The sequence below is a fragment of the Cyrtonyx montezumae genome, unplaced genomic scaffold (assembly GCF_038088225.1).
Source record: "Cyrtonyx montezumae isolate F1298 unplaced genomic scaffold, pur_monq_1.0 scaffold_3, whole genome shotgun sequence".
NCBI classification, from domain to species: Eukaryota; Metazoa; Chordata; class Aves; order Galliformes; family Odontophoridae; genus Cyrtonyx; species Cyrtonyx montezumae.
This window is the reverse complement of record NW_027072034.1, coordinates 29949165-29970661: the sequence shown is the minus strand read 5'-3', so window position 1 is coordinate 29970661 and position 21497 is coordinate 29949165. Positions and strand designations below refer to the sequence as shown.

General features: G+C 40.6%; 1 protein-coding gene across 1 annotated transcript in view; it reads left to right on the top strand.

Annotated features, from left to right (window-relative positions):
• The window catches only part of RASA3 (RAS p21 protein activator 3), a 127220-nt gene that overhangs the window by 14527 nt on the left and 91196 nt on the right, over window positions 1-21497 (top strand). The window contains exon 2 of the mRNA XM_065741091.1: window positions 19502-19619. Coding sequence (XP_065597163.1) covers window positions 19502-19619 — 118 coding nt within the window. The remainder of the gene's footprint in view (window positions 1-19501; window positions 19620-21497) is intronic.

Below are 21497 nucleotides of genomic sequence, written 5' to 3'. Positions count from 1 at the left end.
AGGCAGCTGTAGCAATTCCTTGCAGCAAGCATTGCTGTGTATCTAAAGTTATCTTGCTTGTGTAAGAGTAGGGTGATGACAGGGAATCAAGTTAAGCAAAGAAGATGACAGAGCAGTTGTGGGGGAAAGCTTTTCACAGTCACTGTATGAAGAATGTGGAAGAGGATCTCACTAAACCAAGAAGCAAGGAGAGTGAATTCAAAGCGTACAGTCAGTTATCATGTGTTCCTTCCCAGAGTGCCTTTCCTGTCAGTACTGGCGTTTATGAGAGCGTTTTCACTGCAGTGTAGTGCTGATTCTGGCACTGCCTGAGTTGGATGAGGTACCCTGAGCTGGAGGATGCATCAAGGAGGTGGAAGTGGAGAGAAGTCGACACGCTTATCTGGTTAAGTGGCTTTTTCCTTCCTGCTGGGAAGACTACAGAGCTGTGCTATCTATTCAGCAGACATCTTCTGTTGGGTGTGAACTATCTGTAATTTGCACTTCTGAGTGATAAGTGAGAGAGCTTTATTAGAGATAGCCCATATGATACAGGTAGTTGTCATCAAGCATCACTAATGGGGATCTGTCAGGAGAGCAAAGGAATGAGGAAGGAAGCTTGCTGTGCCCCATCACTTTTCTTTTGAATGTAGGTTTGACTTACAACATTACCTCTGCTTCTAGAAGAAAACAAGGTAGAGTCTGCGCTTAGGATTAGGAAGATGGCTTCTAGTTTACAAGTCAGATCTTAGATAAATGTGTTTACATCTACTTTGCATTTACAAAGGGGAACAAGCTAAAGGAAGAGGTACCACTTAAACTGGTCTGGAGTGGGACTGGAACTGGGGAATGGAAGTCACAACATCCCTTTGAGTTCTGCAGCTAGCAAACGAATGGTGATTTGTTGGTTTTTAAATCTGTAATGCGGAATTGAGTCGACTTTGTCTAGGCGTGCCAGCAGGAGTTACACAACTCCGTTGGAATGGCAGCCTGTGCTGGACAGAGGATATCCCGTGAATTTGAGAATGAAGCCTGTGGATGATAAATGCCAACGCAAGAGTTAATTTAATACGCGCTTTCCATAAATAGAAGAAATTGATTCATACAGTCACAGCTAGGGAATACGTGAGCGTGTCTGTCTGAGACTTCACTGTCTTCTTACTTGAGATCACAAATACACTGGATAAAGTGCTGGTCAGGTTGCAAAATCTGATCATCTTTTGCCTCTAGAATGCAGGTCAGAAAGACAAAGTGGTGTGGGAGGAAATGTCTTTGTTTCTGCCATTGTTCTCTTCACTGCTTGGATTTTAATGCTTCAGAAACTTAGGCTATTCTAGACACTAAGCATTTTCTAGTGCAAAATGTGAAGGTTACCACCATATGATATTTGATATTGCTGGTAGAAGGAAAAACCTGTGGCTCAGTTAAAGCTGTATGCAGAAGAAGCGAAATAGGTTCTGTCAAAAATGAAACTGAAGTTGTTGAAATGTGCTGCACGGAGCTTCAGAGTTTGAAGTTGCTTGAAAGTTGTATGGGGGTTTTATGGATCTCTGTATAATTTATGCCGTATTTAAATATTAAGTATGCTATATTATAATTACATAATTGTAGTATATAATCAGGTAGGTAGTTATATAAATGTAGTACATCTTGTTATTATATGCAGTGTATAATAAAATATATGTGCTGATGCGTATGTATATCACCCAACCTGAAGCTCCACAGTTTTGAGGTGTACTGGCTCAAAACTACTGCAGAAATCATAGCTTGAGTCACACTAGTAATGATATGGTCAAGTTTCCCCAGAGAAGAGTTACAGATGATCTCCGTTTCTAAATGTGCTAGCCATCTGGAATGTAGTAGGGGGTGGGTTTTGTTTTGTTTTCTTTCTTTCTTTCCTTAGGGTTGAATAGTTATGTGTAGTTATTTCTGAGACACAGTGTACCCACAAAATGATGAACTGTAGTTGTGTTTCCCTTACTGCTCTCCCATGTATGGTACTGAGACTTACAACTTGGGCTGGTAGTACAGGGCTCTACTAATGCCATACCTCAAGGCTAAGAGTGGGGGGAAGGGAAACCTTTCACACTCCCCTAAACTTTGTGTTTCTTTGAAGGGTGTGCTGAGGAGCACAGCTTCTGTTCCTGTCCGGAGTGTTCTTTTTTTTGTCTTATTCTTCAGTTGGTCCTGTGAAAGGAGCAACCAGTAGAGTTTACTCACGGCTGCCTGTCAAGAAATACCACTGTTTTGGTGGGAATTTTTAGAAACTTTTCAACAGTTGTTTCAACATGTGGTAGCTCAGTAATATGTGGTCTCCCTCAGCCTGAGTTTAAAATGTAATAGGGATGTATTTATAGTTTCTTTGGTTCTGCTCTTCAGGAATGCGTGTGAAATGCAGTTGTTGGGCTGCCAGACTGACGCAAGTAAAATCCCCTCGTTATGTTCGCAAGGATAATTAGTGCGGCTTTAAATGTTTTTCATGCTGCTCTCCGTTCTTATGCATCATGATTGAAGTTGCAAATAAACACTGAAAAGAACACACCCATCTTTTCCACACCCATCTTAGGCTCCATAGGTGTTTGAGAGAGGTGATAAACTACGTCCAGAGTGTTTTTGTAGGGAATCTGGAGCGACAGCTTTGTGATCTAAGGTTCTGTGCAACCCGCAATTTTTTTTCTGTGCAATTTGATGTATTCTTTGTTCTGCCCTTGTTTTTAGTATGTTAATTATGCTATCAAGCTGTTATATATTCTACTAGCAAAATAACATTTGGCAGCAGTTTTTTTTATTTTATTTTTACTATCCCATTTGGAGATGCCCGAGTGGAAGAAATCCTGTACAAGTGCCATGTTTTAGAGTTAATTTTTTAAAATTATCTAGCTCTTGTTATTTTGCCATCTGCTTTCCTCTAGCCTGAAGAGGAAACAGCTGTTGTGAATAATCTCAAGACAGTATTTTTAATAAAGTCTAATAGGTCTGCCTACCTTCAGCTTGCCTGTGTACCAGGATGAATAAATGCTTCCATTTAGGAAGAAAAGTGGTTTTATGGTAAGAACCGTTCTGTGTTTTGGTTTGGCAGAGCAGTGGTTCTGGTGTGCGTCCTCCAGAGCTGGGTTTCAATACAGCTGGAGAGCTCTGGCAAAATAGAGCGTGCATGCAGAGGGCTGCTCTGTGCTGCTTCTGCCCCTTGGGTGCTGTGCTGGGGGCAGCTGGAGAGAAACTCAGAGAAAATACCATTCTGAGGAAAATGCTTCGTTCTCAGATGGAGAATGAGTGCTGCTGGCAGTGAGTGGGATTTAAGCTCCCTTGATGTGGCCAGCAGATGATTCCCTTGTGGGTTTTCTGGTTGTATTTTAGTCTTCGTTTTAGTAAGCAGTGAAGGATCCGAGGAAAGATGCTGCACATCATAATCTGCAGTCAAAGTGATAATGTGATTCAGCTGAATTAAAGGGAAGGCCAAATGAATGTATATGAGTCGGCTGTCAAAGGAAGCCTTGTGAAATCATATTTAAAGCAGCTTGTTTGAGCTTCAGCATTGCAGTATGAACAAGACTCAGTATTGTTTTGCACAGATAGGTTTCCTTCAGTACTTCCTGTCTAAATGTATTACTGGGTTTGGAGACCTTTGGTGGATAATTAGTTACTTGAAGTGAGAGGGCTCAGCAGTGATGAGAGTGGTGGAGGCTGACTGGCAGAGAGCATCAAGTGGTGCCCAGGTGGTGTACAGCTATAGTAAGAAGGACGCTGGTTGATTTGGACCTGTTTGTAAGTAGAGTGGCTTCTTGTTTTGTGCTAAACTGAACAGGCTAGAGACTTGGCTGTTTTTGAGTCCTTAGGTGACGGCATTATGGAACAATGCTAGTAAGAATAGCCATGAAAGTGAGCCTGTAGTCCAAGTTGCTGTGAGACAGCAACCTCACATTTTTTTCAAGAGCACACATACCATAAACCTGTTAGAAATGTGTGTCTAATAGTGTCTAATACTATGTGGTCACACAAGCTCTTTATGTTCTGTCCCGTGTGCTCTCCCTACAGCCCTCCTCATGTGACAAGGCAGATATATGTGGCATGACTTCATTAGGAACCTCTCCTGAGCTAGAGCTAACGGGTGCAGAAGTTCTGTTCTGGCCCAATCTGCTCTGCAACATGAGTTCATCTAGCATGTGCAAAGATGTAAGAGGAAGATGGGTGAGTGCATCAGCTGGATAATGGTGGATTCAAGTGGCTGTGAAACTGCACTGTTAGTGAAGCAGGTGTGGAAGTGCCTGCTGTTATCCCTTTTAGCTTTTTTGTCTTTTGGGGCAGAATGAGGATTGGAATTCTAGCATTTAAGAGACTGCAGTGCAATCTGACTTGTCGTTCAGTTAATATTAAAAATTAGGCACAATACTTGCCTTTGAGATTTCCTGCCAATTTTATGCTATTAAATAGCATTTGCTGTCTTCCTCCAGAGGAGTATCGTATATGTGCCAAGAACATACTATTACACAAACCCATTCTGCTTTATTTGGCTTTCAAAGGAGAGGAATTCAGATTAATGAAAACTCTCAAGGACATGTACAAATATCAGTGATCCAGAATGCTATCACCTAAGTGAATATATACATATATAATTTTTTAAAGAGTGTTATTTTTGCTCATCTTAATGGGCAATTTCAAGTAGCAAACTTGGGCTTGTTCTCCCATGTACAGCTGTATCCTCGACTTCACTTGGGAAATTGCAGTGGGAGTGCTTCAATTTCAGACAAAGTTAGATCTGGAGCTATGAAAAAAAGAAGTTTCCCTGTGCTGAAGGTTTTTAATATTTGTATTCACAAATAGTTTGCTTTCTAGAAGGGCAGTGATCTGCAGACCTGCTGACAACAGGGTGGGGGGTTATGGCTATTACAGTGCTGGAGAATTTAGAGGTGAACTTAGACCTTGATGGAGCTGTTGGGATTGTGTTGTCCTGTGCTTCTGTTCTTTGTGCCCATTAGCTTGGAGTCTCTGTGCCCCAGTGTTTTGGTGCGGCATGCTTCGGGCACCTTTCCATGAGGGAAAAGACAAATGCTGTTAAAGTGATTGCTGTCATAAAGCTTTTCTGGTCAATTTGCTTTCCAACTCCTGTAGTACCTTTCTCATATCTGAATCATTGTGATTTGTACAGTAAAGCCTCTGGGAGCTGTTTCACCTCCCTGTGCATGTAGCAGTGCTGCTAGGAGGTGTATCCTGCAAGCAGTAAGATATTTCTTCTTTTGGTTACTGGAAGCCATTTGTCTGCCTTATCCTTTTGTTCAAAGGGCCCAGATGCTTTGGCTCCCCGTGCTCTGTGTTGGTAAATCCTAATTTGTGTCTGATTTTTCTCCTCATGTGCTGTCACATGAGTTGGCAAGAGGCTTCTGAGCCCCAGTGAGTGTAGTCGATCTTTTCTTGCTGCTCAGCAGCATCTGTTTGGGTGGGCTATTTCCACAGGCCTCTTTGTAGCTAGCCCTCACCTGCATTTTCTGCAATGCGTTGTGCAGTTGCATTAGCAGGTACTGTAATGCAACTCTCCGGAGCAGTTTTTCCTCTGAGTAACTCAAGTTGTGTTTCGAATATGAAGTGTTACAGAGGGAGGTATTTTGAGTACAGGAGTTAGCTGTCTGCCTTATTATGCACAAGCACAGATGGAGTCTGCAGCAGAACTGGGATGGAGTCCAGATCTTTAACTGAAAGAGCTAACGTCTTGCTTGGGGATACAAACTTCTTGCACAGAAGAACTCTGCTATCTGGTATTGCTTTGCAAAGACAAGTAGGACAATTTCTGAAACGATGTGGACATGAGGAAGGGATTAACAGTGTCTGAACAGCTTTTGAGTCTTGGTGATTTTTCTAAAGAAGCATTGATCTTCTCCCTTAGCCAAATAGCTGGCGTATGCATCCCCCAGCATTAAAAATACTCACTACGCATGCACACAGGTTTGCATCTGTGGTCTCTAAGTCTGTTCTACCCTAAAAGGTAAAACTGGCATCATTTTATCCAGCAAATGGCCTTTGGTTATGCATGCCTATTTGCACACTTTAAGTTTTGCAGCTGCTTATTGTAAATGTCGGTGCGAAACTATCCTACTGTCCGTGAAAGTGTGTGACACAATCCAGAAGCTGGCTTCATCGGACACGTGACTGTCAGGAGTGCTCCCTGACTGCAGTCTGTGATTCTTTGGTGAGCCGTGAATTCACATAGGGAAGTTGCTTAAAATTTAATGGATGTTGCACAGGTATAACTCGGCCAGTGGGTGCTTACCGACACTGACTGTGTGAGTTCACCCTTTGAATAAATGTGAGGGACTTGTTGCTTTTGATTTTTAAGCCGGTGCTAGAACTAGTACATGCTGCATCTGCAAGAAACGTGGCAGGCAATGTTAGTGGTCAAAGCATTGCCACTGGTTAGCTGTGTCTCCTTGGAACTGTGAAGTGGGACCTTGGTTAGATAGGGAAATGCTTTCAGTGTTAGATTTATTAACTGAGATTAGCATAACATTTCTGAATCTATTTTGCATTTATATTTCCACCCTATTGCTTCCCCTCCCTCCTTTTTAAGTTTATTCCCACCTTTTTCTGGATGAACATTTGTTTGGGCTCACTCATTTTGAGAAGGTGTGTCATCTTCATCCCTTCAGTTGGACCATTGCTAATGAAGCCATCTGAGCATGTTTGTGGCGTGTTAGGCAGAGTTAGGAGATAATTGTGCTAATAAAAATAGAAGTTTGAGTATGTATTTCAAAGCAATTGCCAGTTGTCCCTCTTGTGTGCATTCGTTAATTCCCTCACTTTGTACAAGTAGCTGAATGCAGCTTTGTCACTAGTTGGAAGTACGCAGAGCACTTAACAGATCCAGAATGCTTAACAGACAGTAAGTTTTGCTTACTCCCTCTTCTGCAGCTCATATGACTAACGGATAAGCTAGAACTATAAGAAAATGAGAAAAATAACATTGATTGAGTTTCATGACGTCAACACTTTGTGTAGCTTAGAAAAAGTAGGTCACTTTCCATTTTTAATATCCTGTTCTATACTTTGCATATAAAAAACAACAGCTGGATTGTGGACATTTCATGGAAGGCTATAAATTTCTATGTAAATATGGATTTTAATCATATTAGCATCTTTAGGAATTATAGGGGGAAATTGTATTTTTGGCTGAGGTGTTTCTTGAAAATCTCAACAGTTTGTACCTGTAGCGTTTTCATGTACTCACATCTACACATCTAAGTAACTCCAGAACCCTGTGGTTTTGATCACTGTTTTTAAAAGAAATGATGAGGCTCAACTCAGCCTCTTCTTGCTTGTTTTTCTTCACTGCTGTGCCTGCGTTATCTATCCTCGAGGCTGAGGAGTGAAGAAGTAAACACTTCTTTCCTCTTCCTGCAGTTATTGAAGTTGGACAGTCCTGCATTTGGTTCTCATCACATTGCCTGCACAGTGAGTCATTCGTTCTTGGTTTTATTCCTCAGACCAAGATTCATGTGATACTTCTGCTCTCAGGGAGATCAGATTAGTCACCGTTTGAAATCTTGTTTAAAAAAGAAATTGTTCCGCAGGTTGATGCCTTGCTGACCAGTTATGAGGTGGTTATTCTTTCTTTCCTTTTCTTCCCTTGCCTCTGCTTGCTGGTTGAGATCAGAATAATTCTATTTAGAAATGTTTTAGTCCTGGTAACCAATGCATGGTTGGAGTCCCACTGAAATCAGCGTGTTCTTAAATTCAGGACTCTTGGAGTCAACAGTAATGCAGGTAAGTTCCTAATAGTGCAGTGTGCTAAAATAAATCAAGCTGAAAATTGGACTTCCTTCACTGTACTGCTGAGGAGAACAACAACAACAACAAAACCAACATTGAAATTCTGGCAGTGGCAGTGAACTTTGTGAAATATATGCGTTTTGGTTTTTTTAAATTATTTTTATTGAGAACAATACGTGATTTTTATCAAACTTGTAGTGTTATTTGAGAAAGAAACTCACCCAGTGGAGTTGCTACCTGGAAATGCTTGATGGAGCTGAAATCAGATGGACATTTCAAATGATGCTAGGACAGTGCTGTCGGTTTCCAGTCCCTACTGTGACATGTGTTATTATGAAGGCTCTTGAAGTTCTCTATTTTGGCAGTGTAAGATTTCATGGGTGCTGGTTCACTGTGAGGAATGGCACCTGAAAGACTGCCCATGCAAAAAGTGTGAGGTGGTTATCAGAAGTAAGAAGAGCCAGGAGAACTTGTGTACTCTGTGTCTGCAAGCGCTTTGCCTGGGCAGGGCCGGCAGCTGGCTGTGCTTGCTGTCTAGTCAATGGACAGCAAGAGGAACTTCTTCAAATAGTAATTCAGAAAAACAAAACTGTGTTTGTGCTTCCTCTTAGGGGGAAGCCTGCATGAACAGTAGATGCTAATGCAGGCACCTAAGTAGTGCATCATGTTGAAGTGGAAGCAATGACTGTTTTGTGCCTTGGAAAGTAGGGGAGTACTGGAAGTTGCTGAAATGAAGTAAACGCTGTCGCAGTTCATAGATGAAAGCCTGAGTGGAAGGGAAGATGAATTAATGTTCCGCATTAAATTTTGATTATGGCTCTTTTGAACAGCAATATTTTCCATCTTTTAAGTTGTTAACAGTATTTTGATAAGAAAATGCTCATAAATCAGGCAGAGGTGCAGACCAACGAGGTAGAAAATGAGATTATGTGCAGGAAGTTCAAACAGGCATTCTTTTGCTTACGGAGCTTTTTGTGGAGTTATTGTTCTGCCCCCAGTTTGCAGTTGAACTCTGCAGCTATCAGGCACTCAGAACCGTTGGATGTATTCATTCACGTTGCTTGTTTTTCTGTCATTCTCTGTGAAACAGATGCACGTAGTATCTAAACAGACATTAAAAAATTCAACTTTGGATGAACTTTGTGGGTGTGCATGAGCAACTTGCAGGGAATGCCCAGCTTCCAAAAATTATTGGCAGTTTTGAAAAATGCTTACCCTCTGGATGAGTACCAACGAGCTCTGCTTCTTCACGGGTTCTCTTTGAATCTTGCTCCCTTTTCTGTATAACTGCTGAAATGAAACAAACCTGTATTTCTTTGAAATTCATTTGCCTGTATTACACAGGATTATTCTGAAGGAGAATCTGATCCTGTATTTTGGCAGTTATTTTTTGGTGCAGTGTGTTGAGGTATCGCTGAAGTGAATTGCTTTGAGATGGAGCTCTGACCCTGGGACTTCAGGTCAAGCAGGAATGACTGACCACTTAGGTATTCTCTTGTATGTCAGCTTACTTTACCTGAAAGGTTCTCCCCTAGGGAACCGCCATCCAGGAGACTGGGACCTTAGGGTGGGCTTTTGTGGTTTTTTTTCCACAGTTTTGCTTGACACCTGTCAGCTAGTTCCACACACTGCACGAGACTTGTGGGTGAAATCATATAGCTCATATTGAAAAGTAAGCAGGTACCCTATCAGCTTGGAAGCCTGACATTTTCAATGACTTAAACTCAGGCTGGTCCATGCTCATGTATTTTAGGCTGATATGGACAATGGGTGATGCTGGAAAGGGGAAACAAATCACTCCGTTACGCTAACTCATAAGCAAAGGACATTAATGATACTTTTCAATTTGTATGAATCTGAAATAAACAGTTCTAATGTTTTTGAGAGTAGGCTGCAAAAATGGTAAGAGATTAGCTGGATGTTATATATATTATTCTTGGAAGGTGGGATGGTGTCATTGATTTATGAAAAAAAGGTACTTTATTGAAGTTGTGCCAAAATATACCCATTTTTCTTGAAGTATACTTAAGCTAGCAAAGCACTTTTGTCTTCTGAAAGCAAGAAACAATTAGGAAATGGGGGAGATAGAATTACACAGAAACGTTTGCCCTTTGGAAATGAGTTACTGCTTCAAGTTTTGTCAGAGTACTTGATCTTCATGCAGAACTCCCAGCGTGTCCCTGGGCCCCATTAGACTTGATGGAATGTGCTGGTGGGCATGTGGGGTCTGGCAGAACTTTTGGAAGATGTCTGCGAAGAGCAGACACAGAAGACAGGTAGCTGGCATTGTCATTTCCTTCCTACGTGTAGCTTACCCTGACTCAATACAGTTAAGAAACTGTATTTTCTTACTGACAATTCTGTTTCAGCAACAAGTTAGGAATCTTACTGTTTAAAAATAAGTCTCTATGGAGTCTGCTGACATGCCAAATTGAACGTTTGAGGTCTTGGATGGCCACGGTCCAGTTCTGTCAGTGTGTGGCTGTTCTGTATCTAGCTGTTTTTAGAAATACGTGTGGTAAACTGTGGTAGTGGTAGCTAAGGCAGCCGGGACTTTAGAGTGGAGCCATGTCGTCTGCTTTCTCTCCACAGTTAGTTCAATAGGTCTGCAAATCAGTTCCGATGGTTCCTTGCCAATTTGCAGTCTTAACGTTTAATTGTGCAGCATTTCAAACTGGCATGTGATCGATTTGTTCATCAAGCTCAAATACTTGTTTGCTGCTCAAAATGTAATGAGGAGAGTAAGGACTGCAAACTAGCGGGAAGAAATTAGCAGCATCTACATAAAATCTTGTGTGTTGTCAGCATGCATCTGTGCAGTACAGGCTTCTCAACAGCAAAATAAATCTTACTTTTACTGGAAAAAAACGTGATTGTAAATGAGGATCCAGCAACTGAGGCCAAACCAATATTGTGAATGATTTATGTAATGCCTTAATCTGAGTACTGTGTTCAGTACCAGGGCATCTTTGCAGTATAGCGTTTGTCAGCCAAAGTGACAACTAGAAAATCTAGATTTTTCTTGAATTATTCATTTTTTCATTCAACTCCCCTCAACAAGCATATGATCTTAGAACTGTTGATTATTTCCTTTTTTTTTTTTTAATAGTGAAGGATTTGTTGTTAATTTTTTCTTTAGTACATAAAATGCTCATTGTGTACAAGGGAATGCATGATGTGTAGGTGGACTGGCACAGTACTAAGGCCATGTCAAGCTTTTATTAGTTAAAGTCTTGCCTGGCTTTACAGGAAGTTATTAATTACTTCAAGTTTGGAGATTTCTGGGTTTGAATCTTCGTGTGGAAAAATGAGTTTGACCTTCTTGCAGGAAGGCACCTGTTTTCACTCTGAAGAAAGGCGAGGCCAAAGCAGGCTGGGGAGGTTTCAAAAGCTTTCTCCTTAGTGATGACAAATATTGTAATAGGAGGTATTCTGTGTATGAAGGAAGGTGCTTTGTGCTCAATTAATCCCTAACTTTTGGGGGCTTTTCAGTATTGCCTCAAGCTGCTGTGCTCTGAGTCACTGTTTCTCAATAGTTAGGTTTTGTTTTGAATGCTGTGGGATCAGATGGCCAAAATGAACTTGACCTAAACTTGATGCTGTGAAACTTTGGTTAGTGAAGGCAGTTCTAAGAGTAGCTCTAAAGCAAGAGCAATTATGGACAACAGAGTCATTCATTAGATGAAAGTTACAGTTTCCTAACGTTGCTGGTACAGCTTCAACTTTCCAGCAGTTACATCTTTTGTTATTAGCTTTTAATCTAAGCAAAAGACAACCATTGACAGATTCCTATTTTTCATGTTACTGTAAAAGCTTTTAGTTGCTTGCTGTTGGTGATAGAAGTGATTAATGTCCTGGAAGAGTGGGGGCATTATTCCTTTTTCATTGCTTGCTTTTATTCCCACACAGCTGTGGCTTTTTGATCTACATTAAAAAAAAAAAAGGGGGGGGGGGAAGGAGTGAGGGAGGATATATGCAGATGTATAAAATTACCTTTTTTTGTCATGTGGATTTTGGTTTTGTGTGTGCTAGGAGAAAACAGATACTTACTTTCACATAAACTTTCACTGATGTGGATGTCCTTGAGAACATTACTTTTGGTTTTCAGTGATGACTAGGCACCTCGCTCAAAAGCAACTGCCTGAAGATAGTTATACCAGAGCACAGAAACTCTCAGAAGGGAGCAGTTGAACTGATGTTGGATTTTGGTCACGTTTTGCTTGAAGTTGTAAATCACTGGCTTATGTTTCCTGCCTCATACTGTTCTTCCAAAAATAGCTGAAAGTGCTAGCTGTTTGCCCGTGACGGAGTGGCCTGTTTAAAGTTACTTCCTCTGCCCCTCGTTCTCTCCCTCATGGCCTCCCACAACAGATGTTCAGTGACTTCAGCTGTGCTGAGAGATGGTCCTTAGAAACGCTGGGAAACTGATTTTTTTTTCTATTTAAAAATATAAGAATAATAAAAAAAAACCCTTGTGCACAACCCACCAGCCAACGTGAAGGTCACGATGCAGAGGCACAGAACAACCTGTATCTAATCCTTACTTTACTGCAACTGGTAGGAAAAACCTCAAGAGTCTCTGTTGAATGCAGCTGGAAAGTCACATGAGATGCATTCTGATCCGAAGTATCATCTTCAAAATACAAGCTGGGTTGAAAAGTAGTACATGGCAAACTATCTCTAATACTGTATCAATGCTGATAAAGAGTCAGTTTGGTTAATTCATCAGCTCTTCTGCAGAAATAGAAGAAAGTCACATCAAAGAAACTTGGAATGCTTACCTCAGCGTGCTGCAGGAAAGCTGTGAATTGAGATCAAAACTCCTTCAGACCACCTCTTTCCTGGCAATATCCTCCTTTAAAGTGATCTCTTCAAGTGTTCTTTTACACAGATTAGCTTCTATTTTGTAAAGAGCGCAGCTGGACTTGTATATTTTTTTTGTTTTGTAGAGTTAAGTTACTGTCCCGAGGGAATCTTTAGAGAAACTCGATTCCCCATGCTAAACATATATTGGCGAGTAGCATGCAACCAGTTACATTAATCAGTTGAAGGAGAATTGTTCTTCTCCTGTCGTACAAAATCAAATTATCTTACAGCTCCTCATTTCGAGAGCATCTCTCATGGAGCTTGCTGCATAGATCTTTCCTGCCCAGCTCTGGGATTTGATTAACAGCCCTTGTGCTGTGAGCAATTATCATTACACATCATTACAGGATCTTTTGAGTTTCCTCTGTGTTCACTGCTTCATATGGGAAAAGTAAGAATGCCAGCTTGGAGCTACTCATTGCTCTACAATAAAAAAATATCCTCAGCTGTTTTTATGACATCCAGAAAAGTAAAGGCTAGCTGTTTGGATGGTGTAATGGGCTTTCAGGGATGTAGTAGGCCTGGAAATCAGTGATGCAGGAGAACTAGTGTATTTACAACCATGCAGGAAAAAGGGAATGCAGCTACTAGCCATTCAGATGGTAGGTCCAAGTCTATCTGCTGTGTTGGCTATCATTGATTAGGCTTAGTTTTGGTTGCAGATTATAGAAAGGCCTGTACTCTTCTGTCTCAGTACATGTTTTGGATCAGAGGAAGACCTAGATGAAGATTCCTAACTAATGTAGAGTAAGTTCAGGAAAGTAATTGTCCCCTTGTACGCAGCACTGGTAAAACAACATCTTGAGTATTGTGTTCAGTTTTGGGCCTGTCACTACAAGGGCATTGAGCTGATTGCATGTGTGCAGTAACCAAACTGTTGAAAGGACTAGGAAACAAGTGTGTGGGGAGCAGCTGAGGGAACTGGGGCTCGGGAGACCTTGTCACACTCTACATCCTCCTGAAAGGAGGTTGCAGCAAAGAGGGTGTCAGGCTCTTGTGTGACAAGTGACAGCACAGGAGGAGTTGACCTCAAGTTGTGCTGGGGGAGATATAGATTGAATACCAGAGAAAATTTCTTCATGGGGAGAATGGTTAGACTGTGGAGTGGTCTGCCCAGCAAGGTGGTGGGGTCACCATCCCCAGAGCTATTTAAGAGACGTGTGGTTGTGGTGCTCAGAGACATGGCTTAGTGACGGGGTTTGTTAGGTCGAAGTGACTGTTGGACTTGGTGATCTTGAAGGTCTTTTCCAACCTAAATTGTTCCTTGATTATTAGGTTTACTTGTGTGAGTGGGCAGGGTGGCAGTATAGCAGTATGACACTGTAATGCTGAAGCGGATTGTGCGAAAGGCATCTTAGTGGATGCCAAATGTTTCTGTCTATGATCTGAGATGGAGCTAGAACTTCTGTATAAGTACTACATCTAAATAGGTGTAAGTAGTTTCTGGTGATGAGGTATCATCCAGCATTAGTACTGTAATGGTCTTCAGTTTAGCGCCAGAGGGTCTGGGGTTGATGCTAGGAGGTTCTCAGGTGATGCTCTTGTCTAAAACCTACTAAATAATATGCCGTGGTTTGTTTCCTTGCTGGTTACTTGTTGAAACGGTATCAAGTTGTTCTGGGGCAGTTGTGAGGGCCCAGCTCATCTCTATTGTTTTGTTGAGGAAGTGCTTTCTCCTAAGTTCTGTAACATAGTAATCATTTCACATGGAAAGAGGCTGGCAGGCAAGGGCTTACATTAAGAACAGGTCATCTAAAAATCTCATTTTCCAGATCATCGAAATCTGTTCACAGATGGCTATTTTTGACCTGGTTTAGAAATCTAATGCCATCTGTCTCTTCATGAGAGCAAAGTGTATGCCTGCGTAAATGTCCACAGTTTAAGCAAAGAGGGATTGTTGAGCAGATAGGCTGTTTCTAATCACAGCTGTTTTAAAACAAATCTCTCTTTTTTTTTTTAATGCAAATATCTGGTGAAGCAGTGATGAATTCTCTGGTTTTATTGCATTTTCAGGCTGAATGACCTATATAGTTTCAACGCTTAACATATATTGCCTGAAAAGCATGTACTGATTTTTAACTTATTACAGAAGTACAGTAGAGAGGACTTACATAACTCCGTAGTAGCACTGTGTTCTTTCAGGCTTCAAACTGTGGTTGGTTTTTTTTCATTGCTTTTTCCTCTTTGAAAAGGCAGAAATAAATTGCATGTTTCCCCTTAGAGTTATAAGCACTTTACCAACTTGTTGGAATTATGTGCGAGTATAAGTGCATACTAGGCTTTCAAACATTATGTTAATTTCAGGTAATTACCACATTAACTATTTGGTATCAAAAGTGGTTTCCCACTTTCCAGCTATGGCCATTTTAATATCAAAAGGAATTATTTTTCAGCACAACAGCTTCTGATCATTTTAAATCCATATGTAGTCCCTGAAATTGAAGTGCAGCCAGGTATTTCTGCATGCTTTAATTACTGTTGAGTGGTACTATATTTTCAGTTTTAATTAAACTTAATGTAAGCATTAACGATGATTTTGTAGCATCCTAATTTTTACATGTATGCTGGGGTTTGTGCATGAAGAATTTTTTAGGCATAAATTCTGGTAGAGAATCAGATCCATTGGTATGTACACATTTTCTTTTTTTGTTTCTGTATGATTTCTGGCTGTTGAAGGAATAAGGCTTTTTCAGAGGAGTAAGAACTTCAAAGGAGTTTGAGATTCTGCTATGGGTTTTTGCCGTTTTGTTTTCCAGGTGCCAGCATCTGTATCAGTGTAGAGAGCCTGGCAGAAGACAGGAGCAGCTTTTCATTCTTGTTGCAAATCATTGCTCTGTTTTTCTTCTTGACATGCTTACCCAAGAGCTTGTTTGGAGAGAGCTTCCCGAACAAGGCAGCAGCAAAATGAATTGTTGTTGCTGGTTTGGATATCTTGCCCTTTTCAGACTTCTTTATTTTTTTTCCTGTACTCAAACCTTTCTGTGTACTCTCTGAAGTGAAACGCTGCGCTAATGGAAGCTCAGCTGCTTTTACTGAGTTTCTTTTTTGGATGTGAGGTTTCTGTTTGTTTGCTTGATTGATTGCTGTTTATTTAAAATAGTTAGGGAAGCGATGCTATTCTGAAAAAATCAAGTATATGGCTGTTAAGAGACAGCAAGGTAAATTTGTTGACACAAAGTTTTTGTGAATGTGCTTAGATTGGCGGGTATGTGGAGATGACCTAATACTTAGAAGCATGGGACGAGCAAACTTCATTCCAGAAGGTTAGGAATGATGTCTGGCAGTCAGGCATTCTCTGCTCTCCAGAAAATTGCACCTGAGGAAATATTTAAAAGTGTAGATGAGACGATGCCAAGTATCTACATTCAGTGAAAAATACCTGGCACTTCTAAGAGTTTAAGGTTGCGAAACCATACAGAAATGCGTACATACGTGTACCGATATATTTGTTTCTTTGCATAAATATCTTCAGAGATTTTCTTGTTTTCATCAGTCACGCTCGCAAGCGTCCAAGCAGTGCTCTTTTCTATGGTATTTACAGGAGAGCCTTTTTTTCCTTCTTTTCCTTCCCTTCTTTTTATTGCCAGTGTCTTGCTAGAACAAGAACGTGTGACACTGGAAAGAACAAGGAAGCTGAGTTTGTTTCTTCCTCTTGTTGCAGCCTGTTGCGTGCCCTGTGCCTAGCTCAGTCTAAGCTGTCTGTGCTGCCACAGTAGTCCATTTTTAGACTGTAGTAACCCATTCATGAGGAGAAAATAGTAGGTCAGTGAGGAATTCAGTATTGGATAGTCTATTTTTTTTTAGATACTTATCCAAAACACCTAATGAGAGCTATTTGCATAGCTGAACTTAGTTTGGCTAAGTTTAGCTACTCAGTGCTAAGCTGAGTGCATTACTCAGATCAATTAGGATCACCTATATTAAAAGTGTGCAGGGATAGAGGGAAAAACCATTGCAAACTTATATCAAGTATTCTACTTTGCAGGGAGCAAATGGGAGCCTTACACTCCAGAACAAAGTGTATCCATGTTAAATTGTCAAGTCTTAGACATATTAAGAAACACTCTTTTTCTTATTAGCCGAAGAAGAAAGCAGAAGGTCTTAACGGTGAGTGTTCTGACCTTTTGTCTGCAAACTCTCTAAAATCTGTCATGCTGGTGCCTCCCAAATACGGAGAGAGAAAAAGAGTGGAGCTGTGTCTTAAAAATATTACCGATGAAAAATCCTACCTTATATAGATAGGTTAAACTATGAAATTCTTGCCCACATCAGTTGATCTCATTAGATCTGGAATGTAGAAATGGTGTGCAACTGTTTGGCTGTATCAAGTGATTTGTGCTTGCTTTCTTTTCTCTAAAAAAATACTGACCCAACTGTTCAGCTTCATTGGGGGTAGTGAAGCAGCACTCTAGAGGAACATTTTTGTCTTGGAGGAATCCGAAGAGCAACTGAAGCTCTTACAGAGCACATTTGTTGACATAAAATGTCTGGCTGGAGAGTTGAATTTTTAGCTGTGCTTGAAAGCTTGACAGATTTTTCATTCTCAGCTAGTCAGTGCTAGAGGAATCTAAACAGCCTTTGATTGCTGGCAGTGTTGGGAATAAACTGCATTTCTTTTTTTGCAAGCTCCTTCTCAAGTCAGTAACATGATTAATCCATTGAGTTGGTCAATTCATCCCTTGTTCTGACCTCAGTGGCTTTTTGGTGCCTTTTACAGTAATTTCTTTCTTCACATGGGAGGAATACCTGCATGTCTTATTTTGTAATGTTGTGATGGTGGTCTTTCCTCTGCAGACTGCAGGCATTGGCTAATGCTGCTGGTTTTTCTCCTTCGCGTTGCAGGTTTTAATATTGGTGGGCTTTCTTCTCTGAGTGTACTAACAATGAGAATCGAGTTTTAAAATATGGTTCTTAGATACGATGTGTCTGATATGATTAAGTCTTAGCATCAAGTCCTTAAATGACTGTTGTGCACATCAGAAAGCTGCCTAGGAATCAAGCACATGGAACCCAGAAGTAATTTTGTGTGTGCATTTGTGTTGGAACGGAGAGCGGGAAAAGTGCAGAAAAAGAGGAATTACTTCTTTTCCTCTTCAGTTTTGAGCGTGACGAGTTTTGTCTTGTTCTCTTGGAAGAGCTGTGAGAATAGCATGGCAGCCCCTGGGGGTGAAGATCTCCTGATTGTATGTGTATTGAAACTCATAATGTCACCACGTGCTCTCTCCCTGGGGAACTTCACTCGGTCATCCAGAGTAGAGGCTGGTTTCACGTGGTTTCACAGAGAGCACAGAGCTTTATGAGCCTAGTGCATTTGAAGCCTGACTTCAGATTGAGAAAAGTAAAAGTTGGAGTTTTATCACAGCAGAACAGACTTCAGTGCAGGTTGTATATGTATTTTTGGCTGGAGCTGCTGCAGTTCAACCATTGCTAACACTGTGGCTTAATTCAGAGCCATGCTGGGTATGCTAACAGATGTTCTAGTCACACCTGTGAATTACTGTGAAGCCAGCTTTTTTAATACTGTGTCTCACAGCTCCAGAGGAAGTCAGAAGAAAGCTAGCAAGTTGCATCAGCTGAGTTGAGAGTGAACTTAGATGGAGGAAAACCAAAGTGAGGGATTGATACATGAAATATGTGTTACTTCATGCTTTTCCTACCAGCCAAAGGTACTGCTTGGCTTAATATTTCTTTGCAGTAGTTCTTCAGTAGTTACATGCACTCTGCATCAGATTTGCTGTTGAACAATCCTGCAGAAGGGAGAAAGTAAGCTTTTATTGAAGATGGGCTTGAAATATGCAAGGTGATTCTGTTAATAGTAAAGCTATTTGGGATCTGGAGACTGGGAAAAGCACATGCCTAGCAAAGTACTCTGAAGCTGAACTGCAGACATCTAATGAAAAGTTATAGTTGTTACTGTCATTTTAGAGTTCCTTTCCCTACTAGCAAACAAACTTTTGTTCCCTTGGTCTGTACTTCTGTGCTTTATTCCTCGTATTTTTTCCAGGAAAAAACAACCTAGTCACCACACGCATTGTGGCCTTATCTCTAGGTTTTGTCCTTCACATTCAAAGCACTCATCCAGGTAGTGCTAAGGTGCTTTAGCAAAGCCCTGGGGAGCAATACCCACTTTCCTGGCAGAGAGTTTTGATCTCATCAGTCTGCCAAGGAAATTTAATATCCAGCTTTGTTTTTTAATAACTACATAGAGGATGAACTTGTTTTATTCTTGATTTTTTTGCTCATATGTTTTGTCGTCTCTTGCTTACCCTTAGCTCCTCCTCTTCTTGTTTTTGTTTGTTGTGGTATAGGATACACACGTTTCCTGTTGCAGTTTTGAAACAAACATTCAATATGAAGAGTATTAGTGACTTGCATGGTACCTTTGTGTGAGGATCTGAGGCAGCTTCTGAAGTGCTGGATGCTTTATCCAAGTGCTTGAAAGTCTGATGTGTGGCATAAGACTGACTGAAGTGTCTTGTTTCCATCTGAGCATCTGGGCAATCAGTAGTGCTGAGGGTCAGTCCTCGTTTGCCAGGTTCTAATAATGTCTTTAAGATCAAATCAGCAGGCTGTATTGTGCTGCTGGCATCTTATGGGTGGACTGATGAAAACAGAAGTTTGGAAGGAAGCAATATGCTCCCAAATACATGCGAACAGATCGGAGGCAACAAGCTGAATTGTTGCTGATCCTAGCTGCTGCTGAACTCTGAACTTGGGGGCTGTCAGGAGCTGCTGCCATGGAAACAGAATGCTGCTGCTCAATTAATAGGGACTTACCACTTGGGAAACATTTTGCTTCAGCCTTTTTCCTGATTCTGCATTATTTGATAGCTGACTAATACACAGGCAACTTCTTAAAAATATATTATCTTTTTTTTTTCTTCTTTCTTGTCTGTAGGTGAAGCCAAAAATCTTCCTACATACCCGGGGCCAAACAAGATGAGGGATTGCTACTGTACTGTAAACCTGGACCAGGAGGAGGTTTTCAGGACCAAAATTGTGGAAAAGTCATTATGGTAACAAATACATGTGTATATGTGTTCTGTTAACTCTTCTCAATACTCTAAACTACTTTTCTGCTTACTGTGTTTGTCTAATGTTCCACAGACACTTTTTTTGGGGGGGTAAAGGGTATGCATGATCTTCCTTCCTGTTTTAAGAGCACTGTATTGGTAAAAGTATTAGTGCTGTGATTTTTGTTTGTATATATAGGAAAGCATCTCCATCAAGGCAAGCCACATAAAAGAATGCACAGCCAATGCTCCTTTCTTTCTGGAGTATTTTTTGGAGCTTCCCTAAACTTTCTGGTTCTGAACTCCATTTTGCAGCTGTCTGTGCATAGTTTTGCACTGCCACCCAGATGTCTGGAATTAGGAATTCATTTTTTTTTTTTATCATGGAGCTGCAACTAATTGAGACCAGCATCTGATGTTCAGGCCTCTCCTTTATCTTGTGTGCTTCCTGTGAGGTTATAGTAGCCAAGTGCAGAATGAAATAGAATAAGAAGAAGCATATAGCAAAAGTGAGAACACTTTCTCCTGGAAATCCCCAAATGTCAGTAATTAAAAAGAAAGGCTGGGTGTAGATGTATACTTTGGCAAGTGCAGCTTTTTTTTATATATTTTCTTATATCTTTATATTGTCAGCAAAGGAAAGTCAAACATAAAACTTTTATCTTAAGATATAAAGTGGGAAAAGAGAGTAATGTAGTTGGGAATCTGCTATTTGCCTTGTTGTAATTGCTTGCTCTGAGAAATAGCTGTAATTCCTCTCCCCACCCCCAAGTACCATATACATATAAGAAAGAGTCTGAGTAGCCTGAAGTGGGATTTATTCCCTTAAATCACTCTAATTGTTCTCATAATTTTTTAAGTCTTTTTTTCCCCAGTTTGTCTTCTGATGGGATGCACTGGGGTCCATAATTAAGACTGTTGATTTTTAAGGCATTTAGATCAGCTAAACACAATTAGAGGAAGTGTTTTTTTTATGACAGTGTTGGCAGTGTATCTAACTTAATTAAAAAAAAAAAAGAGAAAAGGCAAAAAGCCCCTGCCTAATCAGTGTGCTTTTTTACAATAACTGATGAACAATGTCCCTGGACCAGCTGTTTCTCTAGAAGAGATCTTGTCACTGGTTTAAATGTGGTCCTGAGTCAAGCAGTTGCAGCTTGATGGCTCACAACTAGACATCGCACGGGTGGTGTTTTTGCTAGGTGATTGTTGAAGTCCTTAACAGGGAAGACGAAGGAAGAGGAATGTGGGATGTATGGTAATAGCTGATGTCATTTTGATTTAATTTCCTTGAACTAATCTGATTATTCTTTTCTTTGGAGAGAATAACTGTTAGTAGTAAGGTGTAAGCAACATGTGTCATTCTTTTAGTAGGAAAAATTCCATCTGTCTATCATTATATCAAGTATCATTATAGAGCTAAAGAGGTATACTGAGTCTGTGCAGAAACTGGAAGGTTTCTGTTTCCTGTGGAGCTGAGTTCTTTTCATCTTTTGAGGTAAATTTGGAGCAAAGCAACACAATGGTCAGAGACCAGGAAAACATAACTGATAAGGAGAGATTAAAAGACATGACTTGTTTAGTATGGAGAAGAGGGCTGCCTGGGCACATAAATCTGTAAATAAATAAAAAATTGAGAGAGAGGGAATAGTTCTTTATGTCTAGTACGGATACTGCAACTAATAGATTTAAATTGCAGTGGGAAATGTATGGGGAATGTTATGAAGGAAAGCTTCCTTTTACTGAAGATTCTGAAGTGCTGGAGTAGATTCCCATCTTTAGTACTGATATGTTGTATGTAACTGGTGCTGACCAGAATATTGGGAAATTGCTACTGTGGGACAATGGTAGACCAGATGACCTCTCAAAATCCTTTACAGCCTT